This window comes from Cryptococcus neoformans, chromosome 2 (assembly GCF_000149385.1).
Source record: "Cryptococcus neoformans var. neoformans B-3501A chromosome 2, whole genome shotgun sequence".
Lineage (NCBI taxonomy): Eukaryota > Fungi > Basidiomycota > Tremellomycetes > Tremellales > Cryptococcaceae > Cryptococcus > Cryptococcus deneoformans.
The window spans coordinates 67,501-89,156 of NC_009178.1; the positions used below are offsets into that span (position 1 = coordinate 67,501).

At 48.5% G+C, this 21,656-nt stretch overlaps 8 protein-coding genes across 8 annotated transcripts in view; 4 read left to right on the top strand and 4 right to left on the bottom strand.

Moving 5' to 3' along the window:
* Positions 1-1,642, bottom strand: part of CNBB0210 (hypothetical protein) — a gene marked incomplete at both ends in the record, with an annotated part of 2,959 nt that extends 1,317 nt beyond the window's left edge. The window contains 7 exons of the mRNA XM_772354.1: positions 1-343; positions 392-659; positions 723-940; positions 999-1,302; positions 1,411-1,490; positions 1,561-1,581; positions 1,640-1,642. The exon at positions 1-343 is cut by the window's left edge and continues 343 nt beyond it. Coding sequence (XP_777447.1) covers positions 1-343; positions 392-659; positions 723-940; positions 999-1,302; positions 1,411-1,490; positions 1,561-1,581; positions 1,640-1,642 — 1,237 coding nt within the window. The remainder of the gene's footprint in view (positions 344-391; positions 660-722; positions 941-998; positions 1,303-1,410; positions 1,491-1,560; positions 1,582-1,639) is intronic.
* Positions 1,643-2,102: 460 nt separating this feature from the next.
* On the top strand, positions 2,103-6,158 carry CNBB0220 (hypothetical protein; the record flags this gene model as incomplete). The annotated part of the gene is made up of 3 exons (XM_772355.1): positions 2,103-2,264; positions 2,316-2,441; positions 2,493-6,158. 3 exons carry the CDS (start codon positions 2,103-2,105, stop codon positions 6,156-6,158), a joined length of 3,954 nt encoding a protein of 1,317 aa, XP_777448.1.
* Positions 6,159-7,160: 1,002 nt separating this feature from the next.
* On the bottom strand, positions 7,161-8,076 carry CNBB0230 (ribosome biogenesis protein NIP7; the record flags this gene model as incomplete). The annotated part of the gene is made up of 4 exons (XM_772356.1): positions 7,161-7,280; positions 7,392-7,526; positions 7,723-7,882; positions 7,946-8,076. 4 exons carry the CDS (start codon positions 8,074-8,076, stop codon positions 7,161-7,163), a joined length of 546 nt encoding a protein of 181 aa, XP_777449.1.
* Positions 8,077-8,271: 195 nt separating this feature from the next.
* On the top strand, positions 8,272-9,418 carry CNBB0240 (hypothetical protein; the record flags this gene model as incomplete). Its single annotated transcript, XM_772357.1, has 4 exons — positions 8,272-8,421; positions 8,491-8,594; positions 8,677-8,836; positions 8,933-9,418. The coding sequence occupies 4 exons, from the start codon at positions 8,272-8,274 to the stop codon at positions 9,416-9,418; spliced, it is 900 nt and encodes a 299-aa protein (XP_777450.1).
* A 484-nt stretch (positions 9,419-9,902) lies between these two features.
* On the top strand, positions 9,903-13,563 carry CNBB0250 (hypothetical protein; the record flags this gene model as incomplete). The annotated part of the gene is made up of 10 exons (XM_772358.1): positions 9,903-10,634; positions 10,687-10,773; positions 10,822-10,935; positions 10,996-11,202; positions 11,259-11,340; positions 11,405-11,639; positions 11,694-11,788; positions 11,841-12,946; positions 13,014-13,182; positions 13,271-13,563. 10 exons carry the CDS (start codon positions 9,903-9,905, stop codon positions 13,561-13,563), a joined length of 3,120 nt encoding a protein of 1,039 aa, XP_777451.1.
* A 279-nt stretch (positions 13,564-13,842) lies between these two features.
* CNBB0260 (hypothetical protein) lies at positions 13,843-15,675 on the bottom strand (the record flags this gene model as incomplete). Its single annotated transcript, XM_772359.1, has 4 exons — positions 13,843-14,087; positions 14,152-14,324; positions 14,382-15,259; positions 15,310-15,675. 4 exons carry the CDS (start codon positions 15,673-15,675, stop codon positions 13,843-13,845), a joined length of 1,662 nt encoding a protein of 553 aa, XP_777452.1.
* Positions 15,676-18,494: 2,819 nt separating this feature from the next.
* On the top strand, positions 18,495-19,713 carry CNBB0270 (hypothetical protein; the record flags this gene model as incomplete). The annotated part of the gene is made up of 4 exons (XM_772360.1): positions 18,495-18,584; positions 18,782-18,910; positions 18,997-19,110; positions 19,576-19,713. 4 exons carry the CDS (start codon positions 18,495-18,497, stop codon positions 19,711-19,713), a joined length of 471 nt encoding a protein of 156 aa, XP_777453.1.
* Positions 19,714-20,107: 394 nt separating this feature from the next.
* CNBB0280 (hypothetical protein) lies at positions 20,108-21,513 on the bottom strand (the record flags this gene model as incomplete). The annotated part of the gene is made up of 7 exons (XM_772361.1): positions 20,108-20,258; positions 20,404-20,527; positions 20,608-20,666; positions 20,772-20,907; positions 21,030-21,085; positions 21,180-21,421; positions 21,481-21,513. 7 exons carry the CDS (start codon positions 21,511-21,513, stop codon positions 20,108-20,110), a joined length of 801 nt encoding a protein of 266 aa, XP_777454.1.
* Between the last annotated feature and the right edge of the window lie 143 nt (positions 21,514-21,656).

A 21,656-nucleotide genomic window follows, 5' to 3' on the forward strand; every position in this document is an offset into this window, starting at 1 on the left:
TCTTAGCCTTGCCTTCTTGCACAGCATAGGTATTCGAGTCGCCCGCCCAAGCAAAGCTCGATCCATTCCCAAACGCCTTGTTCCTCCACGCAAGGGAAGTGTAAATGATGTACTCGCCATCGCCGCAGACAGTGACGAATCGGCCGTTGGGGCTGTGTTGGAGAGATTGGGGGTAGACTTCGGTGGTGCCGAGGTCACGGAGTGGGAGGGGGACACGTTGTCCGTCTTCGAGGGGTTCACTGTCGGAGAGAGTGGAGAGGTTGGCAGTGAGGATTTCAGTGTTGCGGGCGTAAACGATTTTGCCAGAAGTGTCCATTGATACGGCGGGTTCATCTCGACCGAGCTTTGCAACAAAACGTTAAAAGAGATCAACCTACAAGAAAAGACTCACTTTGACGACAACAGCACCTTCATCGAAACCGACAGCAACTTCATTCCCGCTCTTCTTGTACGCCACACACCAAGCCCTCTCAAGCCCATAACTTAGAGTGTTCTCCAGTCGATAAGTAGCAGAGTGCCAGATCTTGACGGTCCCGTCTTCGGAACCAGAGACGATGATAGGCAGTGATGGGTGGAAGATGGCAAACGACACGTTGGCAGTGTGTGATTCGAGGGTTTGCACGCAGGATTTAGAGTGGTAATCCCAAATCTTGACAAGTCTATGGGAATGGAATGTTTTAACATAGTGCATAACAGAAACGAAGGGCAAGTAAGAAACTTACCGGTCATCACCAGTTGTCACGATATAGGGCTTATCACCGCCATGGTAGTAGTCGACATAGTTGACACCCTTTTCGTGCGCCTCGAGAGAAAAGTTGGGGACCGAGTTTCCAAGAGACCAGACCTTGACGGTATGGTCCAAACAGGCGGACGCAAATGTCTGAGGGTCCTTTGGGTTGATGGCGAGAGCCATAATGTAGTGGGTGTGCCCTTCAAAGATCTTCCCTAGGGTTTAGCTTTTTGATGCCGACGAAAGAACGATTGAACAAGAAACCCACCTGAACACATCGCCATCCCTTGTCCCAGTCCCAGCACTTGATAGTCATATCGTCACTACCAGTCAAGACCAAGCTCAACGTCGGGTGAACAGTCAGACATCTGATATAATCTGGGTGCGCCTCGAATTGGGTAATCTTCTCGCCGGTAGAGATGTTGTATACTCGGAGTTGGAAATCGTCAGAGCCAGAAACGAACCAGTTCTTTCGGGCGATATAGCGGACGCATCGGACGGGGACGTCTGTCACTTCAAAAGCCTTGACATCTGTGCCTGTCTCATAGTCCCATATCTTGACTTGACCATTACTATATAGAAGCGCATGCCAGTCAGCTTTTAAGTTCTTTCCGCCCTTTTTCTCGCTACACCCAATGCGCATGGCACCGGTGAAGGTTCAGAGACGGTATATGACTTACTATAAACCGCAGATGACATGGGGTTCTGTAGGGTGGAAGTCTACTGACTTGACCCTGTCTGATCGGGCCAGTAGTTTCCTCTGTAGGTAAGGGGGGTTAGTGGACGTGTGGGGAAGGTGATGGATCGCAGGCTGGAGGTATGTGACGTACGGTGATGTCGAGTAACATGGGCTGTGTTTGGGTGGTAAGCGAGAGCAAGGGGGCGTTGTTAGCTGGGATTGTCACTCACCATGGTTACTCAGGCAGGTGCAGGTAGGAGGAAGGACGGAAGGGGGATAAACGGGGATGTAGGAGTATGGTCGGGGGGATGTTGTAGAGATCGCCATCGCCAGCACGGCGCGTCGGGCCTGGATGAGAAGAAGACTACTTTTATTAATTAATTATTTGTTAACATGACGTGTTATTTCCTCTTAGTAGGAGCGTGCGTTAATTAGTAGTATTATAGTAAGTAAACATAAATAAGTATTACAAAAATACAAAAGGGGACCAAACGGGATCAACCTTTTGCCGTCCTCGGTCTGTTCCACCATTACGTAAAACCTTTCCAACACTCTCCGAGATTTCTCGTCCACCAATCCATTTCTTTGGAAACCGAGGCTCATTCCCTTAACTTTTCACTCAGAGGCCCATTTTCCCAATCATTCCCCCACAAAAAGTAGCCGCACTTGGCTACCATCCTAATTCCGCCATCCATGCTTCCTTCTCGAGCTACTCGTATTTTTCCTAGGACCGCCACCTCCTCGACCTCTGTCGCTCACGTTTTGACGCTTGTCCACAATGAGTATCTCCAACAGCTTGGAGCAACGACTGCTGTTCGCAGGATTAGTGGCGCACCTTCAAGAGTATTTTCAAAAGTGAGCGGCGATGCTTTCGTTTGTATGCGACTGGATGCTGACGCTATGTAGGTGTCACAAACTCTGGTGGCCAAATCTCAACCAGTACATTTATGCGCAACGTGCGCCCCTCAGCGCTGGCCGGTCGCAGCCAGAGAAGGAAGTTTGACTCAATTAGAAAATAGAGGATTATCCCAGGTGAATTGTATTTTGTTGCAGAGAAGAACTTCAATACTGATGACGAGTTAGATGATACGGTCTTCGGCACACACCCAGTCAATACGGTCGTATTCGAGTAGCGCTGTCCAACATGTCGACGACACCCATCCTTATAACTCCTTCTCTACCCCAATTTCATCTAAAGAGGCCCATACAGGTGATCAACGAGAACGTCAGAGATACAAACACTCTCAAGTTCTATCGGTGCACAACCAGTTCATCAACCCAGTCTTCCCTCCATCTCCCGAATTTTGTATTCCTGCCAAGCTATATCAGAAGCTTCTCCATAAAGAATTCAAGTCTGCCTCCGATTTCATACAAGAATTCAACATGTTGGTGCCGGAGCCTTTGGCGTTCAAGAAGCTTGGCTCAATATCCAACCTTGCCTGGATTTTTGAGTTATTCCGTCAAACGGCCAATGCAAATGAATGGGTATGGCTGGCAAGTGGCTTAGAGCAGTTGTTGGATTTGGATACCATTGGCGATAGCAACCAGAAGGCGATGCCCATGGTGGCTGCGGCTGTTAGGGCTTTTGCGGTATCGCGGCTTGGAGGGTCCAGTGCCGAGGTCGAGGAGATCTTGCAAAAAGGAAGGAGCCTAACTTTCACTTTGATCACCCATTCTCTAGGTCACGCTATCGCATCACTGGCCTATGTACAAGTTGAGGAATGGGATAAGGCAAGGAAAGAAATGGTCACTGGTCTGGCGAGGATTATCACTCGAATCACCACTCACAATGGTCAAGTAGACGCTTATCCCAAATACGACTATTGCTACCTCAAACTGTACGAAGGAGCTGTTCTCGCCGCCGACCGCAATCACGATCTTGTCGACTTTCTTCGTATCTGCCCCACCAGTTTCCGCCACCAGCTCATCCAGAGCACCAAGCCAATGCATCGGTTCTACGATAATGTAGCGAGGATCTTTTTCAGGGCGCTTACTCGAGTGAATAACCCGATCCAGTGGTGGAGCGAAGAGTATAGTCAACATCCGACGGCAAGGACGAGGTGGTTAGGGACTTTGATGTTTGTCGGTCTTTCACAAGATCGAAGCCGACTACAAGATGCGTTGGATCTTCATCAGGTCCTTGCGGACAGAGGGATCACAGTTCCAGCTGATGCTGCCATCTTTTTATGCGAACAGCTGGCTGTCACCAGACACGAGAATGCCAAGGAAACTCTTCAACGCATGAAGACTCTTCACAGCCCCCTTAGCCGCTCAGCTCAACGACGAATATTGTCTTTCGCGGGCCGGGTGGGCTGGATGGAAGAAGAAGCGGCTGCTTGGCATGTCCTTTCGACAGAGTGGGAGGCGTCGTGGCATGATCGTGTCGAACTGGCCAAGATTTATGCAGAAAGAGGTAAAGTGGAGGAGACTATTGGTGTTCTTAAAGAACGCGTGGGCGAACACTGGACCAACAACCCTCTTGCGCTCGAAATCCTCTTTATGACTCATATCGCTGCCAACGAAGCTGAGGAAGCCAAGTCGGTGCTCGATCGTATGACCGCATTGCGCGGGCCGTCAATGTACGCTTACAACGCCTTGCTGAAACTCTATGCCGGCCAGGTCAATGTTAATTCTGCCGTCAGCACATTTGATCACCTTGTTGAATCTGGCCTAGTGCCTGACTTGTACACTTATACGACTCTCATTACCCTTTTTGCCAAGCGTCGAGATCCAGTGAATGCGGAAAATGTTTATCGCGCCATGATCGAAGCTGGTGTCAAGCCTGATCCCATCGCTCATGCCGCCATGATTAACGCAGAAGTTCAAGCTGGAAACTGGGGACAAGCCGCCAAGCGCTGGGCATCCCTTGATCCACAGATGAGAATGACAGATCCCGTATTATCGACAATTATCCAAGCTCTTGTTTGGTTACCTGCACCTACGGAAAGCGTGATCAAATTGTTCAGGCAGATCAAGAAGCCAACGAGCAATGGCTGGGCGTTGGTCCTCATGTCTGCATGTGACAGCGGGGATATGGATCTCGCTAGGGATCTTTACGAAGAGATGGACAGTCTCTCTCGACAATATCACGGCCCTTCTCCTAACGTTTACCATTTCTCAATTCTTTTGCATGGGTATATCCGGATCGACGACGCTGCAAGCTCGAAAGCGGTGTACAACGAGATGATCAAGCGAGGTATCTTGCCTTCGAGTGTCACGTATGGTATGATTATTCAATCATTCACCGATGCAAGGGGTGAGCGAGCATTGGAGCAAGCGCACGCTTTCGCCATGTCTGTACACACTGAAGTCGCCAAAGGACAAATTGCGGATATTGGTGCGGACAGAGCGCTCATCAACCAGAACATTTTCTCGCCCTTGGTCCGTGCGCATGGAGAGCTACAGAGATGGGAAGAGGCGCAGAATTACTTTGATTTGGCCGATTCTGATGGGCAAAGCGGCCCGAGACAGAGGGTGCAGATGTGGACGCAGTTGATGGATGTTCATCGTCGAGCAGGAGATGTCGATAAAGTGTTGGAAGTTTGGGAGAAGATATACAACTATGCGGTGGAAAATGTGAACTTCAAGCCGTCATGGGTGACCAGAGGTCGCGGCCAAGACTTGCCTGTACGCACCAACGATTCGATCCTGTGCATCCCCCTCTCTATTGCTCTTGACAGTCTATCCTCAGCTGGGCGGTACAAGGAAGTGAGGAAGTTGTGGAATGCTGTCGACACGGCCGGATTCGGCTTTGACGCGGAGAATTATAATCATCTTACTGTTGCCTTGATCAGGGTCGGAGATGTGGAAGGCGGGTTCAGGGTGGCGGAGATGGTGCTTATGAGGCGGTATGCGAGATATCGTTTCAGACGTAGAGAGGCAATGAGGGAAAAGAGAGAACCAATGGAAGAGATGGATAAGAGCAGAGAAGAGGATGAGGAGTGGGATTTGGTGGTGGATGAATTTGAGGGCAAGAAGGATGAGTATGCTGAGGAAGAAGGACAGGACGAGTTGGAAAAAGAGCTGTTAGGTCTGCAGGTCCAACCTGTGTTTGGTCCCCCCAATAGGCGACACAAATACAACCTCTCGTCTCCCTTCCCTCCTCCCATGGAATCCTCCAATCTTCCTTCTGCTGAACGTTCAGCGGTGGAAAAAGCCGAAACCACTTCTCAAGCGGAAACCCTCTTGAACCGCTGGAGACCAAGTGACGCGCTTTGGAAACCATCCATCATCACAATTTCTGTCATCGACCACGCGTTGCAGCAGTTGGAAGAGATGAAAACAAGACGAGTTTGGATTCCCCTCTCTCGGGAAGAGCAAGCAGAAGCAGAAGCCAAAATTGCGTCGGAAGAAGATCCTTCCCGACCCGTGTACACTTATCGTACGCTCTGCCCATGTCCTACCGACAAACCCCTGCACCAAAGCGAGCAAAACGACTTTTCATCTTCTTCTTTGTCTTCATCCGAGTTTGGCCGTGATTCTGAGTCTGAGTTCAATTTCACCTCTTCAAAGAACCAAGACCCGAACCAACCAGTGCAAAAAGGTGTTTATGGCATTGTTCTGCCCATCTTTGGGAACATTCCAGTCCGCCATTTCCGAACGCAACGTATCCTTGAGATGACCCCCGGCTCATTTGCGCTCTCGTTGAGGAGGAAATACAGCCGGTTGGCGGATTTGATCATGTTTCATAGGAAGAAGAGAGCTGGTGCGAGAATGAATGATACGAAGGGGGAGGTGTACAAGGATTAGACAGTGAGATTCAAGAAGGGTTAGGAAAAGATGGGATGAGATCTTGGTGTTTGGGTTTTATGATTTCTTATTAATGTAGGTAAGTTTCTCCGACCATTGCGGATCATTTACATCGGTGCTGATATGATTCTCACAGTAGGCGAAAAGAGAAGTTTCTGTAAGAACTTAATTGTTGTATGATCAGTTCAGAAAAGTCGCTCCATTAGTCAGTCAATCAAATGGAAGGAATGCAGGACGCAAAACGTGAAAGAGATGGAACGGACCAACGAAAACGGCATGGGGGAAGGAAGGGTTACTGCATACTCATTCCTTTCTGAATCAAGTAAGTTCCAGTTCCAAGATTCCATCGTCCTACATTTGTTTACTGATCCCTTGACCAGGAAGAATAACTATAGAAATGAGGATGTTTACCACTACGTTGATCGTTGTTCGAATAGTGGTTGGTGATAGTGGTGGTAGAGGCATTCAAATTTATACCCAGCATTCCATGTTATCGCATTATCTATCGCATTAGTCACCCATTCATCCTAGATATTCTCACGTCTCGTATTTTTGGGAATATTCATGTATTATGATTTCCTATCTTCGATTATTTCTGTTTCCTTCAGTGTCTGCTGGATGTGAATGGGTGCGTGTACATTTTATTATGGATTTTTAGAAGTAGAATACATTAACACTCATTACACGAAATAAAAAAAATGGAGATGATGCCCAAAGTCAAACATTCTTTTCTGAACCCTCAGACCCTCGGAATGTCTCCCACTCAAATCTAATCTCTCAATCTTATAGCTCTGAGCTCCACGTATCATCTTGGTTTGGCAACTGGTATCGAGCTAATCGTCCCCCGGAAACAGTCTTTCTATCCCAGAACCTCATCCCTCATCTTTCGGTTCATTCCCCCCTTTCTTTCCTCTCTTTTCGGAGCCTCGCCTCTTCACCTATTCCGTCTATTCCTCCAAACCCTCCCGACTTCCACTGCTATTCCTAACCTGGTGAAAGAGCTTAGAACATGGTATCCTCATCACGCAAGAACTCTCCAACGTCCGCTTGGTGGAAGACGATAATACCCGTCGGATCGAGTTTACGTGTATCGAGTGTTGAGCGGGCTGTTACTCCGAATCCCTGTTTTCCGAATAATTGGAAAATTTGGTTAGCACAGACCCCGTCAATTCCATATTCAGACGAGGAAGGGGGGAAGAGGGAGGGGGATATGAATTAAAATTGGGAACGCACTAAAGGCACATCCGACATGTTGTACACCACCACACCCTGATGTTCGGGTGTATCCTCCGTTATCCTTCCCAAATGCGCTTTGGCGACGTGGTTACCGTAGAGGAAAGGAAGTTCTCCAGAAGGCTTAATCCAGACCTAAAGGGTTAAACCAGAATCACACAGGTCTTTTCGTCAGTTCCAGTTCCAGTAACACTCAATACTCTACACCAAATCCTGACCCCACCAGCCCGGGACTCAAGCCGTATCGAGAGACAAGGGAAGCTGGACGAGGGATAATAGATAAGGGAAAGAGGGATTGGAATAGAGATGGTAGATGGAAATAGAGACGCACCTTGTACTTTGCGTACTTGGCGAGATAGTCCAAACACATTATACCAAGCTTGAATTTGCCAGTTTTTGAGAATTTACCGAAACATGTACCGAGAGAAACGAGATTAGGTCGGGCGACAGAGGTGGCCAAGTGGAGCATGGGAAGGGGGAGATAGTACACTCTACGGCCATTCTTTCATGTTAGTCCTTTCCAGGCAACAGGAGTCCAGCTAGAAAGAACATACCTGTCTTTGTGGAGACGGAAGCAGTACTCGTCATCCTCATCCCTGTCGATGAGGTGAACGAGGTTCTTTCCGATGTAGTTTGCGAGCTTTTCGAACACAGCCTTTGTCTCTTCCTCTGTTAAGGGCCTCATTGTAGGATGTGTTTGTATAGAGACAACTCGAAAAGTCAGAAAATAACCGCCCAATCATCAGAAATCTTCAAGACCTCCACCTGTCAGTTTACGTAATATTTCCATCTCACCATCGACGCGCGGTCTCCGCCCAGGTGTCATCTTCGCTTTCTACTGCTTCTTACTTCTGCACTCGTCACTTCTGCTTGCCCCACCATGTTCAGAAACTCGTACGACTCGGATAACACTACCTTCTCCCCCCAGGGAAAGCTTTTTCAAGTAGAGTACGCTCTCGAAGCCGTCAAACAGGGTTCAGCAGCCATCGGCCTCAGGTCCAACACCCACGCCGTCTTGCTTACTCTCAAGGTGTGTTGCTCTCTCGTGGGGTCGTGGCAGCTACAATGAAGGGAACGCTTACAAGGAGCAATGATGTAGCGATCAACTGGCGAGCTTGCGACATATCAGAAGAAGCTCATCAGGATTGACGATCACGTTGGTGTCGCCATTGCTGGTTTGACCAGCGATGCTCGTGTCTTGAGGTATGTCTTTAACATTTTTTCTTCTTAGAAGACGACATGCTCTCTTTTAAATTATCAGGGTTGCTAACTGCCTGTAATATAGCAATTATATGCGACAAAAGGCTATGCAATCTAGGATGACATACGGTCGCGCCACGCCTGTCGCTCGTCTCGTCCAAAGTATCGCCGACCGCGCTCAAACAAACACTCAAGAGTATGGGCGAAGACCGTATGGAGTTGGATTCCTTGTTATCGGAAAGGACGTAGGTTGAACCCTTCATCTCGCCTTCTGATTTCCTTTCTATTTTTTCTTTTCTTTTCGAACGCCGAGCTAACTCACACATGTCATGTCATAACAGGAAACCGGCCCTCACCTCTTTGAATTCTCCCCAGCCGGCACCGCTTTTGAATACTATGCCCACTCCATCGGTGCCCGCTCTCAATCGGCAAAGACATACCTTGAAAAAAACTATCATCTGTTCCCCAACGCCTCACTTGAAGAGTTGATCAACCATGGTCTTTCGGCTTTGCATGATACCCTTCAACAGGACAAACATCTCTCCTCTTTGAATACTTCTATAGCCATTATCGGTCCTGCCGAGGGACAAGGAGTGGAGGATGTGAGCAAATCAGCAGCGGCACAGAGAGGTGGATTTAGGGTGTGGGAGAATGAAGGTGTGGAAGGGATTTTGAGAGGATGGAGGAGGAGTAGGGGGGAGCCAGAGGAGGGGCCAGAGGCTGAAGGCGAGTCTCAAGCTGAGGCTTCAGCTGAGGGCCAGAATGAAGGTGGGGCGGGACAGCAAGAGGGACAGCTCCCGGCGGAGGACGTGACGATGCAAGAGTGAGGGAGTAAGCAGCAAACCGGTTAGATTAATGGAGAATGCAGATCGTGGCATCCGTCCTCTGGGATGGTTCCTTCTTTTGTAGATAATCACGACGGAAAGATAGTCAAGGTGCACCAGAATCCCAAAGCCAAAGATTGGAGAAAGGCATCCTAAAACCCAAGACTGTTAAAAGAAATCGTGTAAACCCCTAAAAGACATCTAAGAGTCTAAAATGCAAAAACGTTCCATGCAAGAGCAAGGAAATGATAAAATAAGTCAACGTATCATTCACAACACTTTTTTAAAATTATTTTTATGTTATTATTCATTTCAATTCCTCTTTTATGTTTACGCGTCAGGACATGACGTCACTCACTTGACTTGTTCAGCGGGGCGAGAAGTCGTTAGTTTACGATATTCATCTTCTCCCGATGTTCTCCAAGTGTACTCTTGATTTTTTCATGGTTTAATCACGCACTACCTTTACACGTCAAACAGCCACCATATGATACGGCCCAGATCACTCCCTCTTCGGTATCCAAACCGCTCCTTACCTCTCTTCCGATTCCGCAACCACATTTCCCGTTCCATTCTTACCGATTCATCCACTGCTTTGCCCACTTCTTCGTCATCAGCTCCTCGAAGCACGGCATCATTCTACATCTCCAACGTCTTCCCTATTCAGCTGGGAAGATTGGATTTCAGGCCCAGTATTGCTTCTTTTCTTAGAGAAGAAGCGCTTCTCGAACATCTGCATGCCATTGCAAACGACGTTAAAGTCCATGGGTTCCAAGTTGAAAACTGGGAAGTCAGCAGGAAAGATGGGGGTGTGTTCTTACATTTTTCCTATATCGCTCCAACAGAGGAGCAGGCTTCGAAGGAAGAAGAGAAGGTAGATGAGGAGAAAGCTGCCAGGATCGGTGTGGAGTCGACGCCCTCGTCCTACACACAAAACCAGCCTGGTCGGTTATTCATATCTCCTCTAGAGGAATCAGCCCAGAAACATGGAGGATGGCCCAGCTGGTTAGGCAACTGGTGGGCGCAGAAAAAGTGGCATGACGATAGAAAAGTACCCGGTCATACACTATACTCATCAAGAGCGGAGGATGGTGAAGATGCAGCGATGGATGGAGATGAAGGGGGTTTAGTAAAGGGAAGCGCAGGGGCCGTGAAGGGACTGCAAGGCGCTGCTGGAGGTGGACGAGTATGGGTTGTAAAGGGCAAGCAATGGACAGAGGTAAGCTGAGGCTTTTATAGACCGGGGAAAAGAGAAAGCTAATGTGTCATAGGATATGAATCGCTTCCCATCAAACAGATTGAGAGTCGAGTTCGACGGGCCCGATGTCTCTCAGGAAATGCTATATACACTCTTCCGAGTAAGCACTATTTACCATTGAATGATCCATTTCTTAACTATCGTGAAGCCATACGGTCGTCTGGCAGATATCCAGCCCCCTACTCCTGTGCCAGCAGGCTCGCTGCGTTTTGCATCCGTTTCATTCTCGCGCCTCTCTCCTGCAGCTATAGCAATCAATGCTGTAAGTCCTAATTGCTCTCCCATGTATGATGAATTAGGTCTAATTATGCCGCACTTATAGCTTCACGGATATTCAACGCCGACTAATACAGCAGATTTCACCATTCGTGTTCTCTCCTCGGCCACTGATAAACCTATCCCACTGAGCAGGCTTAGGTTATTCTACGAAAGGCCATTGAAGGCTCACGCCCTGAGAGACTGGATAAGCTCCCATCCCAGACTCGTTCTTCCAGTGGTTGCCTTTTTAATTGGTACCTTGAGTTACACTGTGGGTTCTAAACACGGCAAACGTTGGAGAAGAAAACAACTGAAGCAAGGTTATAGTTCTTTGATCCTATCAGGGCATTCTTTGTGCGATCTAAGCTTGAAGGTGTATGGGATATCAACGAATACTCTCTTATCAAAAGTAATTTCCTTCCTCTTCCCTTCCGTTGATTGTTCTATTTTAACTAATCACACATCATAAACAGCACTTCGTCAGAAGTTTGTACTCCCAACTTCATTCGGCTTCCTCAACTCTTCAACTTCAGAAACAGAGAATTCAGAGGAAGCTATCGGCAAGAATGCATGGGCGGACAGGATTGAAGCAGAGAAGGGTGTGGAACAGTGGCTGGCAGAGTATCCTTCGACGTTCATAACCATAACCGGTCCACCTGGTAGCGGAAAATCAAGCCTTGTGACAAGAGTGTTGAAGCAGCAGGATAAGTGAGTTTGCAGCCTTATTATTTTGCTAGGCAAAAGATCTCTTTTAGCTGACAGGCAGGTGCTTAGGCCGGCGATGGTCATTGATTGTGAAGAGATTGCGAAAGCAAAGAACGATGCTGGTTTGGTCAGTGCCCTAGCAGACCAAACAGGTGAGCTTTTGAGCCCTTCCATGCAAGGACTTTTCAGCTAACATAAGCCAAGGTTATTACCCGGTCTTCTCATTCATGTCATCCCTTTCCGGACTCATCGACCTCGCCGCTGTCGGCCTCATCGGCCAAAAAGCAGGGTTCTCCACGCCTGTCGACCAACAACTTCGTCAAATGCTCGAAATCGTCGGTGGCGCTCTCAAAGACGTCTCCACCCATGCCCAAAAATCTCATCAGGAAGCATTCCAGGCCCAAAAAGACCAAGTTGAGACTGATAAGATGAGGCAGAGAAAGAGACAGATGATCGCAAGAGGTTGGCACGATGGAAGACTGGATTGTGTAGCCGGTAATGGCTTGAGTGAATTGGGGGTCGGAGATGAACCGTTTGAGGAGCAAGATTGGGATAGCGTCCCGTTAGCGGTCCCTATGGGTGGAAATGTAGCTCCAATCCAGGGTGATACCGTCCTTACTTCCCTGACTGCCTCAACAGACAAGGTCGAATCTGAAAAACTCGAGCTGCAAACGACGGCATCCACAGAACTTGATGTCGAAAGCGAAACAATCAAGTCCCTCCCCATCGTTGTCCTCAAAAACTTTGCACAGAAGACTGCGAAAGGTGATCTATGGAATGTCCTTGCGGAATGGGGCGCGAGTCTGGTAGAGAACAAAGTGGCACATGTGATAGTTGTTACCGAAGGTCCAACGGCTACCAAGGCGCTGACAAGGGCGTTACCGGCCAAGCCGCTTAATACAGTAGGATTAGCAGATGCGGATGAGGTGAATGCCTTGGCATATGTAAGGGACAAACTTCGACCGCACACAGCTGCGACCACGACTACCACCGCCTCTAATTCAACTAGTACTGCGAACGCCGGCAATGAGTCTCAAAAACAGGGCTCGGATCCCAAAGCTTATACTCTTTCTCCAGAGGATAGCGCACAGATAGCCAAGTTGGGAGGTCGTATGGTCGACCTCGAAAATTTGGTGTACAAGGTTCGAACTGGATCGAAGATCAAGGATGCGGTGGATGACATCATTCTGAGGAATGTGGTAGAACTGAGAAAGGCGGCGTTTGGAGATGACAGTGAGGATGCAAAGGCGTTGCAGTGGACCAGAGCGCAGGCTTGGAAAGTTGTCTCTGAACTCGCTAACAAAGGAGAGGTAGGTTAATCGTCTTTGCAACACCCAGAAAGTTGCAGGCAAGCTGATGCACGGTTCCGTCCGATAGATACCGTATAACAAGATGCTTCAAGAATTCCCTTTCAAAGGCGCTGAACAGAGTTTGAAGGCGCTTGAAGAGCATGAGCTGGTGTCTGTGTCGTATATCGATGGACGTGCATCAATGGTCAAGCCTGGCAAGCCCGTGTTTAGATACGTCTTCCAAGCACTCGTCAATGGTACGTTACACCGCCCGCTTCAATCGCGCAAAGCATCACAAACTGGCTGCCCAGAGGATGAGCTGATGACAAATCTTCTTGTTTGTAGATCCCATTTTCAAATCATCATGTCAAATCGAGTACAACAACGCCATCATCGCCAAATCCGAATCCGATATCAAAGCATATGAGCAAGAACTGATGAATCTCAAAAACATCACGACGGAGGGTGGCTCCAACGCGATTGGAGTTTCGGGCGGATGGCTGGGTTTGGGTGGAAACAGTGCGATTAGAGATAGGGGGAAATGGTTATTGGATAAAATGGGAGGATTGGTTGACAAGGTTGGTAAGCTGGAGAAAGAGAATGCGGAGATGGTGAAGGTGTTGTCCAGTGGGCGATAAAAATGAAGTGATGTGCAGATCAAGAATTGTTTTTCGAGCTTGATTAACCTTCGCAGAGAAAATTACTTGTTTGTACATATATATATGTATAGTGGTCATCTTGCCAAAGTCATTTACAGAAAGCAGCCATCGACACCACTCGTGACTGTCCCGAATCTCAATTAAACCCGGTTACTTACCCGTTACTTATAAAGTTACCAACATATACTGATTCTGAGACTTACAAGAATGATGCATACCTAAACATACAATTCTCTATCCTGGACCACACTTGAACCCCTATTTCTGTTCCTGTCCCGGAATACTGCTTCCCCCCTTCCTTACATGCGTAAATGTACCCCCGGAGAACCATCTGTCATTCGCAGCCTGTACTTTCTGGGCTGCAGAGAGGGAGGGTGTAACTATTTCAAGACCTTGGACAGGCGTGAATGATAAGGAGGTGGCCATACCGCTGGCAGCGTCGTTGGATGTGACTGAGCGACCAAGGAGCTGAGTTCGAAGTTTGTTGGCTCGAGAAAGTTTAGCTAATTAAAACAGAAATGGTCAGCATGATATTAGAAGGAGCAGGAAAAATAGATATGTATGTACCTTTACTCCTCGCATCTGCCATCTCGCCTCGGACCCTTCCGGCGGAACCGATCATACCCAAACCAACAGTCTCGTCGTCCACCCCGATCTCTTCTTCCGCCTTGCCAAACTCCATTCGGTTTTGTAACTTTCTCAATTCGGTCTGGGCGTACGCTTCCTTGGCTTTTCGAGCTCTTAAGTATTGAGTCAGTTATAGTGCTTTCCTCATCGACAAAATGATTACAACTGACCTCTTACCACCACGCTTCTTCCTGTTAGTCTCCTGAGGGATAGGCAACGCCTTGATCATCTTGTTGGGAGGAGGTTCCGCCATCTTTTCAATCCTCTTTTGCAAATCCGCCAAACACTTTCTTCCATAAGATCCGTCCCTAGACCCCTTTCCTGCATCGATCCTGGCCGCAAGAGCACACTTGGCAGACACCGCTCGCTGAGCTCTTCTTCGATCTTCAGGCTGGGCACTCTGTACTATAGAGCTTTGGAAGATAAAGCCGGTATGTCGTTGCTGAGAGGCAGCAGAAAGATGAGAGGTGGCCAAAGTCTTCTTCATCGCGCCAAAAAGCATCACATTACAACTCGGCTGTCGACTAAACGCATGGAGACCACCTGCTAAACCAAGTAGTTTGGCAGCGATACCGGTGCCCACAATAGCAGACAAATTAGGTGCTACAGCAGCCATACGGGACTCGACGTAGGAAAAAATTTGTTCTCGGGCCGAACGGAGATTTTGGGCGACAGCGATGGCGCGCTGAATTGTTTCCCACTCTGCAGGCGTGAGCGGCCGACCACGGGAAGTCGTAGCAGTAAGAGTGATAGAGAGTACAGTAGCCGCAGGGAGGGTGTTGGGGAATGTGACCTTCGTTAGATCTTCAGACTGACCGATGGCATTAACGGCGGCAATGTATGTCCAAGGTTCGGCAATGAGCTGTTCGAGTTCCGGAAATCGAGGAGCATAGTGGTCACGAATGAATTTGTGCACGATGAGAATCTCGTTGTCAACCTCGACGGACATGTTGTTCGCAGTGACAACAAGATGGTACTCTGGATTCTCCTCGAGGGGACCGGCAGACGAAGACATATCGGTGGGAGACTCGGTGTATTTTATGATATCCTAAATTACCACTTAGCTAGAACCCTGACGACCAAAGTAAATGCACGTACTGCCAGAACATCTCGAAGCTTCTGGCTTCCTGCCAACCTGGCTACTTTCTTCACATCCTCGACACCCTTCATATCGGTTTTTTCCACTTCCTCCTTGTCCAGCTCATCTGCAGGCCTTACACCTCCTTCAGGTACAAATCCCACAGCACTCGTCCCGTCTTCCAGCTTCATATCGTCTCCCTCATCTTCATTCGCACCTCCTTCGCCATCATCGACTTCCATAGCGCTGGCAGGACGTTTTCCTTTGTTAGGCAAACCAGGAGGCGGCATTGACGAGGAGGAGGCCTCGGGGCCAGGAGAAGGAGATCGAGCTTCGTCATCCGAGAGACCATCAAGGTCTGCCAGAAGGGCGTCCGCTAACGACATTTTTCTATGAATAAAAATACAATTCAAGATCCTTCTCCACATCGTTCTTGAGTTGTTGGGTGGCGACTGACGAATGTGGGATATTATATTACGTAATGATTATATATCAATAAATGAGGCAACATGAGTTCCGATACTGATGAGTACGTCAGATTGATTTTTTGTTTTGGCTTTTTTTTATGGGCTGCAGTGATGGAAGAGAATAACGAACAAGTGACTACTATGTATAGCAGCCACGTGCGGTTGTCTGAAAACCTTTCTCATCATTTGAGCTCTATCACTCAGTGAAACAATGAAGTAGGGACTCTCACTTTATTTGTGCAGCTCACGCATATCATCGATTCTATCAGGTTTTACGTTCCCTCTCTGTATCGATGATCTATTCGTAACAGTACGTGATACGACTACAATGGCTGCGTATGAAGAAAGATTCATCCATATTCCATACCAACGTTTCCCCAGCCATTCGCCCCCCACGAAACTCCTGAGGTCTTCTCACATTTGTCTTATCGACTATTTCTCCCATAACCCTGCGATTCATTATCTCTCACCTCTTGTTCCACTGCCCACCCTTGCCGAGATGAAGTATTATTGTTCACACTTGCGCTCGCTTTCGCCATGTGCCCTATACGATAGCTCGAGAGTGATCGATGAGGAAGATGTATCGGTGGAGGAAGGGGTAGGAGAGTGATTGGGAGATGGAGAAGATGGGTATATCAGCTCATTACCTTTCATTACCCCTCATTACTTCTGGATGCTGAGGCTGGTTTGGCTGTGAATTGGGGTTTGACAGTTTCCCCAGACAGGAAGCCGGTAAGTGGGGAACGAGGGGCAGAGTGATTGCGGTTCGCACAAATCGGAGATGCCAACGCTCCCATTCCCATCTTCACCATCGAATTCGGAGAAAGATGACTCCACTCCCTCGCTTTGGGTATGAAACTGAACGGTAAGTTGAGGGGTTTTGGCCTCTGGGCCTTTTGTTCCCCTCCTCTTTCTCTCCCATTAACTCCATTCTGAGCCCCCGCGCGGTTTTCAGCACCAGAGCTTTTGTGTTCATATGCGGGAAGAGTACCTCGTCTTTTCCGGAGGAGCAGCGCTGGTGATAGCGGTAAGGATAAGGCATAATCCTTTTGTTTTGGACTCTGGCTCTTGGTTTGGCTGTGGCTCTGGTGATTGTTACGGTGATCGTGGGAGAGAGTAATAGACGAGAGAGAACGAGAAACAATACCCAAAGGGGAGTGAAGAGTGGACATTCGAAGTGTGGGAGGTAAGAGCAGGTGAGGGGGGCGGTTGTTCGCTGAATGATGGAGTAGAAATAATGGGGTCTAGGGAGGATGGAGATGAAGAAACGGGATTAGCATTCGCGTTAAACAGTTGGCTATGGTGTCAAACATGAAGGAAGGGATAGATCGGAAAAAGTAAAGGTAAAGTAGAAGAAGAAAACATACAGAGGAATACTTGTCTCTACGCGTCTTCATTCCCCGCTCACTTCCATAGTCCCTTTCATCAAGCTGATGAGTATTTTCAGGGTAAGGACTTGACTGGCTCAGCAGCGAAGACATAGACTGAGAAAGAGAAGGTGAGTATGGGAATGATGATGAGGCGTATGGGTACGCCGATTGCAATGCTGATGGGGATGGCAAGGGAGAGGGCGAAGGGGAAAGAGAGGAGGGAGGGAAAGGGCGAGGGGTGGGAGAAGGGGAAGGGGAACGAAAGGCGATATTGTGAGGATAAGGTGTCAAACAACGGGGTGATCGAGGAGGATGTGGTTGAACAGATGAGTGGGAGCTAAACGGGTCGTACGAGGGGGAAGAAGAAGGGTATGGTGAGGTGAGAGACCTGGCAGGAAATGAGCAGGTGATAATCACTCGTAAAGTCGATGACTCTGGCATGTCAGGGTTTTCAAGCAATATACTTGACTTTGATAGATATTTAGCACAAAAGTGTGGTCAATAGAAATGGTGGAATGATTCTCGAGGCCACTTCGAAGAGTTCCTTCAATTTTTTGTTCCAAGGCAATGCAGGTAATAGAGCCCACACAGTCACCACTGTTCGAGCAGATATTTTCGCTTTGGGATTTTGTCTGTGCTCAATTGAGGCCATGTCACCAATACGAGCAAGTTCGAATGGATTTTGTTGCCTTTGCTTACGTCCAAATTTACGCGCTATCAACTCGGACTGGTCATACTTCACCTTTAACTTAAAATGGTCGTCAAGGTACCGTCCATTTTGAGACCTGAGACCAGCATGATGTGTTCCTCACATTCCCATTCTTCTCTCGGGAAATGACATCAAGGGTGACCCAGTTTATGAAAGGATTAACTAAAACCTTTACCCTTAAAAGCACTCACAGCTTTCTCAGAATCACGTGGGTGTAAAGCTATCCTTTACATCCGCAGGAGAGTCTGAGACTTGTAGATGAATAAAAGGAGACTGCTCCATATGACGAAGCATTGGGCGAGATAGGTGGCAGATTCAGCGCAAACGGGGGCCGCATAGGTTATGTGAAGTTGTAGTGCATAGTATGTCTATAGATTATTGCGTATATGATTTGTATGAAGTAGTCAAATATAAGGGGACGAAACCAAACAAGGGACGCGAACCCGACGTAACTATCGGCTTTATACTCTGGCGGGCTTAACGCCGAAAGTGTGTCTGCTCGCCACACTCCTGTTTCGTCCCACGGTGTCGTACCTCGCTTCTCTCCACCAAACGCTGCCCCGGGCGTGGACGCGGTTTCGCCCAAAAACGAGCGAGCGCAAGATACATACAAGTTCCTTCTGAGCATACCACCAAGCATCCTCAAAAAATCAGCAGAAATGTCTTCCGACCTTACTTGGCTCCTCGTCCGAAACTGGAACTCTTTCCAGGTTAAGGGTGGACACGGTCCCGTCTTCTCCAGGGAGAAGGTGAGTAAGGAAGTTTGGGTCGGGCAGTGTAGGGCGTGGGGAGGTTTCGACGGAAGGAATTTGGAAGAGATTGTATGAGGCGGTATGACTGATGAGGAAAGGGAGAACGGATTGAGAGCATGGACAGGAGACCGCCCGGACGTGTGGAAGACGAAGAAGCCCACTCGCTGGACGTTTCTGACCAAGTGATCGTGTAGGGAAACCTCCTCAACAAGTCTGCCCACAAGTACTCTGGCCTCGCCAACTCCAAGGTCGTCAGCATCCACCCCTCTGCTGCCGGTGGTATCACCATCACCAAGATCAAGGCCGACGCCAAGCCCAACCAGGTCCGTCAATTTTGGGCAGCTAATGTGCCATTCGAGAGAATTCAAGGAACGGAGGGCTGATATGATGGATATTGTGGTGATAATAGGTTGCCTCTGCCCGATCTCACGTTACCCTCAAGCGATCTACCGGCCCTCGACGAGCCAACAAGATTGCCGCTGCCGAGACTGCCGGTAAGGGTTACCGAGCCGACCTCCGAGCTGTAAGTCTTTCTCTCCCTTCACATCTGTCTGTTCCTTTGCTTGCTTCTCTCCGCCTCGCACACTCGCCCTTCCAATGCCCTCACTCTGTCCATCCTCTATTCTTCTCCCATATCATACACAACCAACCGCAGCTGCACTAGAACTCCCCGGAACCGTCTCCTCTTCAGGGGACCATGAAGGGCCGAGCGTATTAGGCTTGCAATATTGCCCCGCCAGGGGATGTCCCTGCCTTTTTCCTTGTCCCGACTACATCTCCCACGTCGGGGGATCTCTGTGCTGGCAGGGCAAATCCATACATCTAAACTTCCTTTGTTTCCTTCCCGGTCCTTGACCGATTACCTTAGGAGAAGGTAATGGGGCGATTGAGCAAGGAATTTGAGAAGGCAAAGCGAGGAGCAGAAGAGGAAGAAGGAAAGAAAGAAATGAAAGAATGGCACTGACGACCCGCCTATTTCTTTCCATAGGTTGCCGTTGCCCGTACCTCCGCCCTCCTCCGTGCCGAGCGACGAACCGCCAACCCCCCCAAGTCTCTCCCCCCCAGGGCCCCCCGAGGCAAGAAGGCCGCCGCCGCCTCTGCCGAGGTTAAGGAGGAGTCTGAGTAAATGTTCCAAAAACAACACTTGGTCAAGCGCCACTTTTTCTCTACGCTACTAGGTTGTATGTAGGGTAAAGGAGTTGTGTATGGAGCTTTGCTTGGGATGCAGGAGATTTCTACATGATTCATGTGGTGTGACCCTTTGGTGCTGATGGAACAAGAGAAAATGAAAATGACTGGGAAAAAGTGGACATGGTCAATGGAGCAGGCGCTGAGAAGGTTGATTTCCGCGCCCCCTCGAAAGACCATGAGTGGCCCTACCCTCCAATTCACACTCGCTGCCGGTTCGTCGTTGAAGGATCAGGTTTTGTTTAACCTAAAAATTCGCACATTCATCACACGTCCGGAAAACAAGTACATGGCATTAAAACACTCAGTTGTAAAAGACAATGGATACGAACTTAAAATTCCTCTTTCGCACTTTTAAGCGCATCAGCAAACACTTTCATACTCCCAAACGTCCAATCGGGCTTGATATCCTCAAACCCTTGAACACCCATGATCGCTTCTGGGCGGTTTATCCATGCTGCTTTGAGACCCATTCGGTGTGCTCTGTTTATGTTCGCCGAAGCCGCGAACGAACAAGAGGGAGAAGAAGTGAGGTATCAGCTTGGATTTCGCAAGGCGGCCCATGGACGTGAAAATTGTAATAAGGTAAGAAGAAAAATAAAAAAAAATAAAAAAAGGGTCAACGTACGGACTGATATCATGGAATTTTGAATTTGCCACTACAATCACTTGGTCCGGGGAGATATCGAAATTTTCGTCAAGACGGTCGAGGGCGTAACGGAAATTTCGGAGGTCAGGTTTGTACGAGCCGACTATGTACGTAGAGTATGAGTGCATGTTGAGATAGGCCGAGGGTGGGGGGGCTGATAAGAAAATGGACGAGATGACTTACTATCTTCAGCAGTGTAGACTCCATCAAACTTCGTTTCCGTCTCGAGCTTCTTTCTCGTCCTACAATACCCATCCACAATTCCCCACGTCAGCAATGAAAAAGAAGGACGGAAATTAGGGGGTAAGGGACAATTAGACTCAAGACACAAGACGTAAAAGACTCACACTGCAAAACTCTCATTATCCACATTACTCAGGACAAACAACTTTAACCCCAGTTCTCTCAGTTTACCGAGAGCAGCCGCAGAGTCGGGGAATGCTGGCCATGAGCCTACAGAGTCTCCGAATGCTTTTCCAGCTTCTACGAAGGTTCGATAAAAGCGCATGTGTATGGTGATGTCAGCCATTCGTACGTGCCAATGCATGGTGGGAAGGGGGTTAGGACCCCGGAGGACAGAAAAAGAAAAGAGGAAGACGACGAACCGGGGTCATGCCATAGACGAAACTGTCCAGTAAGTTCTTTATACACAAGCTCCAGCCTAGCATTTCCAGTCAGTGGCTCTCATCTTTTACAAAGTCGATCAAGCAAGTCGGGCACGCGATCATTTCGAGCAAGAACGAATCAGGACGCACACATCAGGATAAATCATCTCCTCATCCTTCCCCTGTATCCTCGTCTCCAACACTCCTAGGGCTTTGAACAACCTATCAGGTTCCGGACAGGTCTTCTGGGACCAGAGGGCGTCGAGGTTTTGGTACATGCCTACTTCCCAGTCCTGCGTATGATAGTCATGAATGAGAGGATTAGCATTACCGACCAAAAGAGTGAGTTGGTGGTGAGTTTTTGATTGGATAAAGAGACTAACGATAAGAGTCTGAAAGTGGCCTTGTCAGCTTGTATTTGAAGGGAAAAGATGGAAAGGGAAATGCGTACGCCGTAGCAATCGAAGATCAGAGCTCTGCACATGGGGGGTCAACAGAAGGGTGAGCCTTCTACCCTCCCAGCCGTGCATAAACGGTACCCACTTGCAAGTCTCCAGTGAAGCCATATTCATTGTGTTTATGGGTGTTCCAGCTGTTCGTGTAATGGGTAGAGTAGTCAAGAAGAGT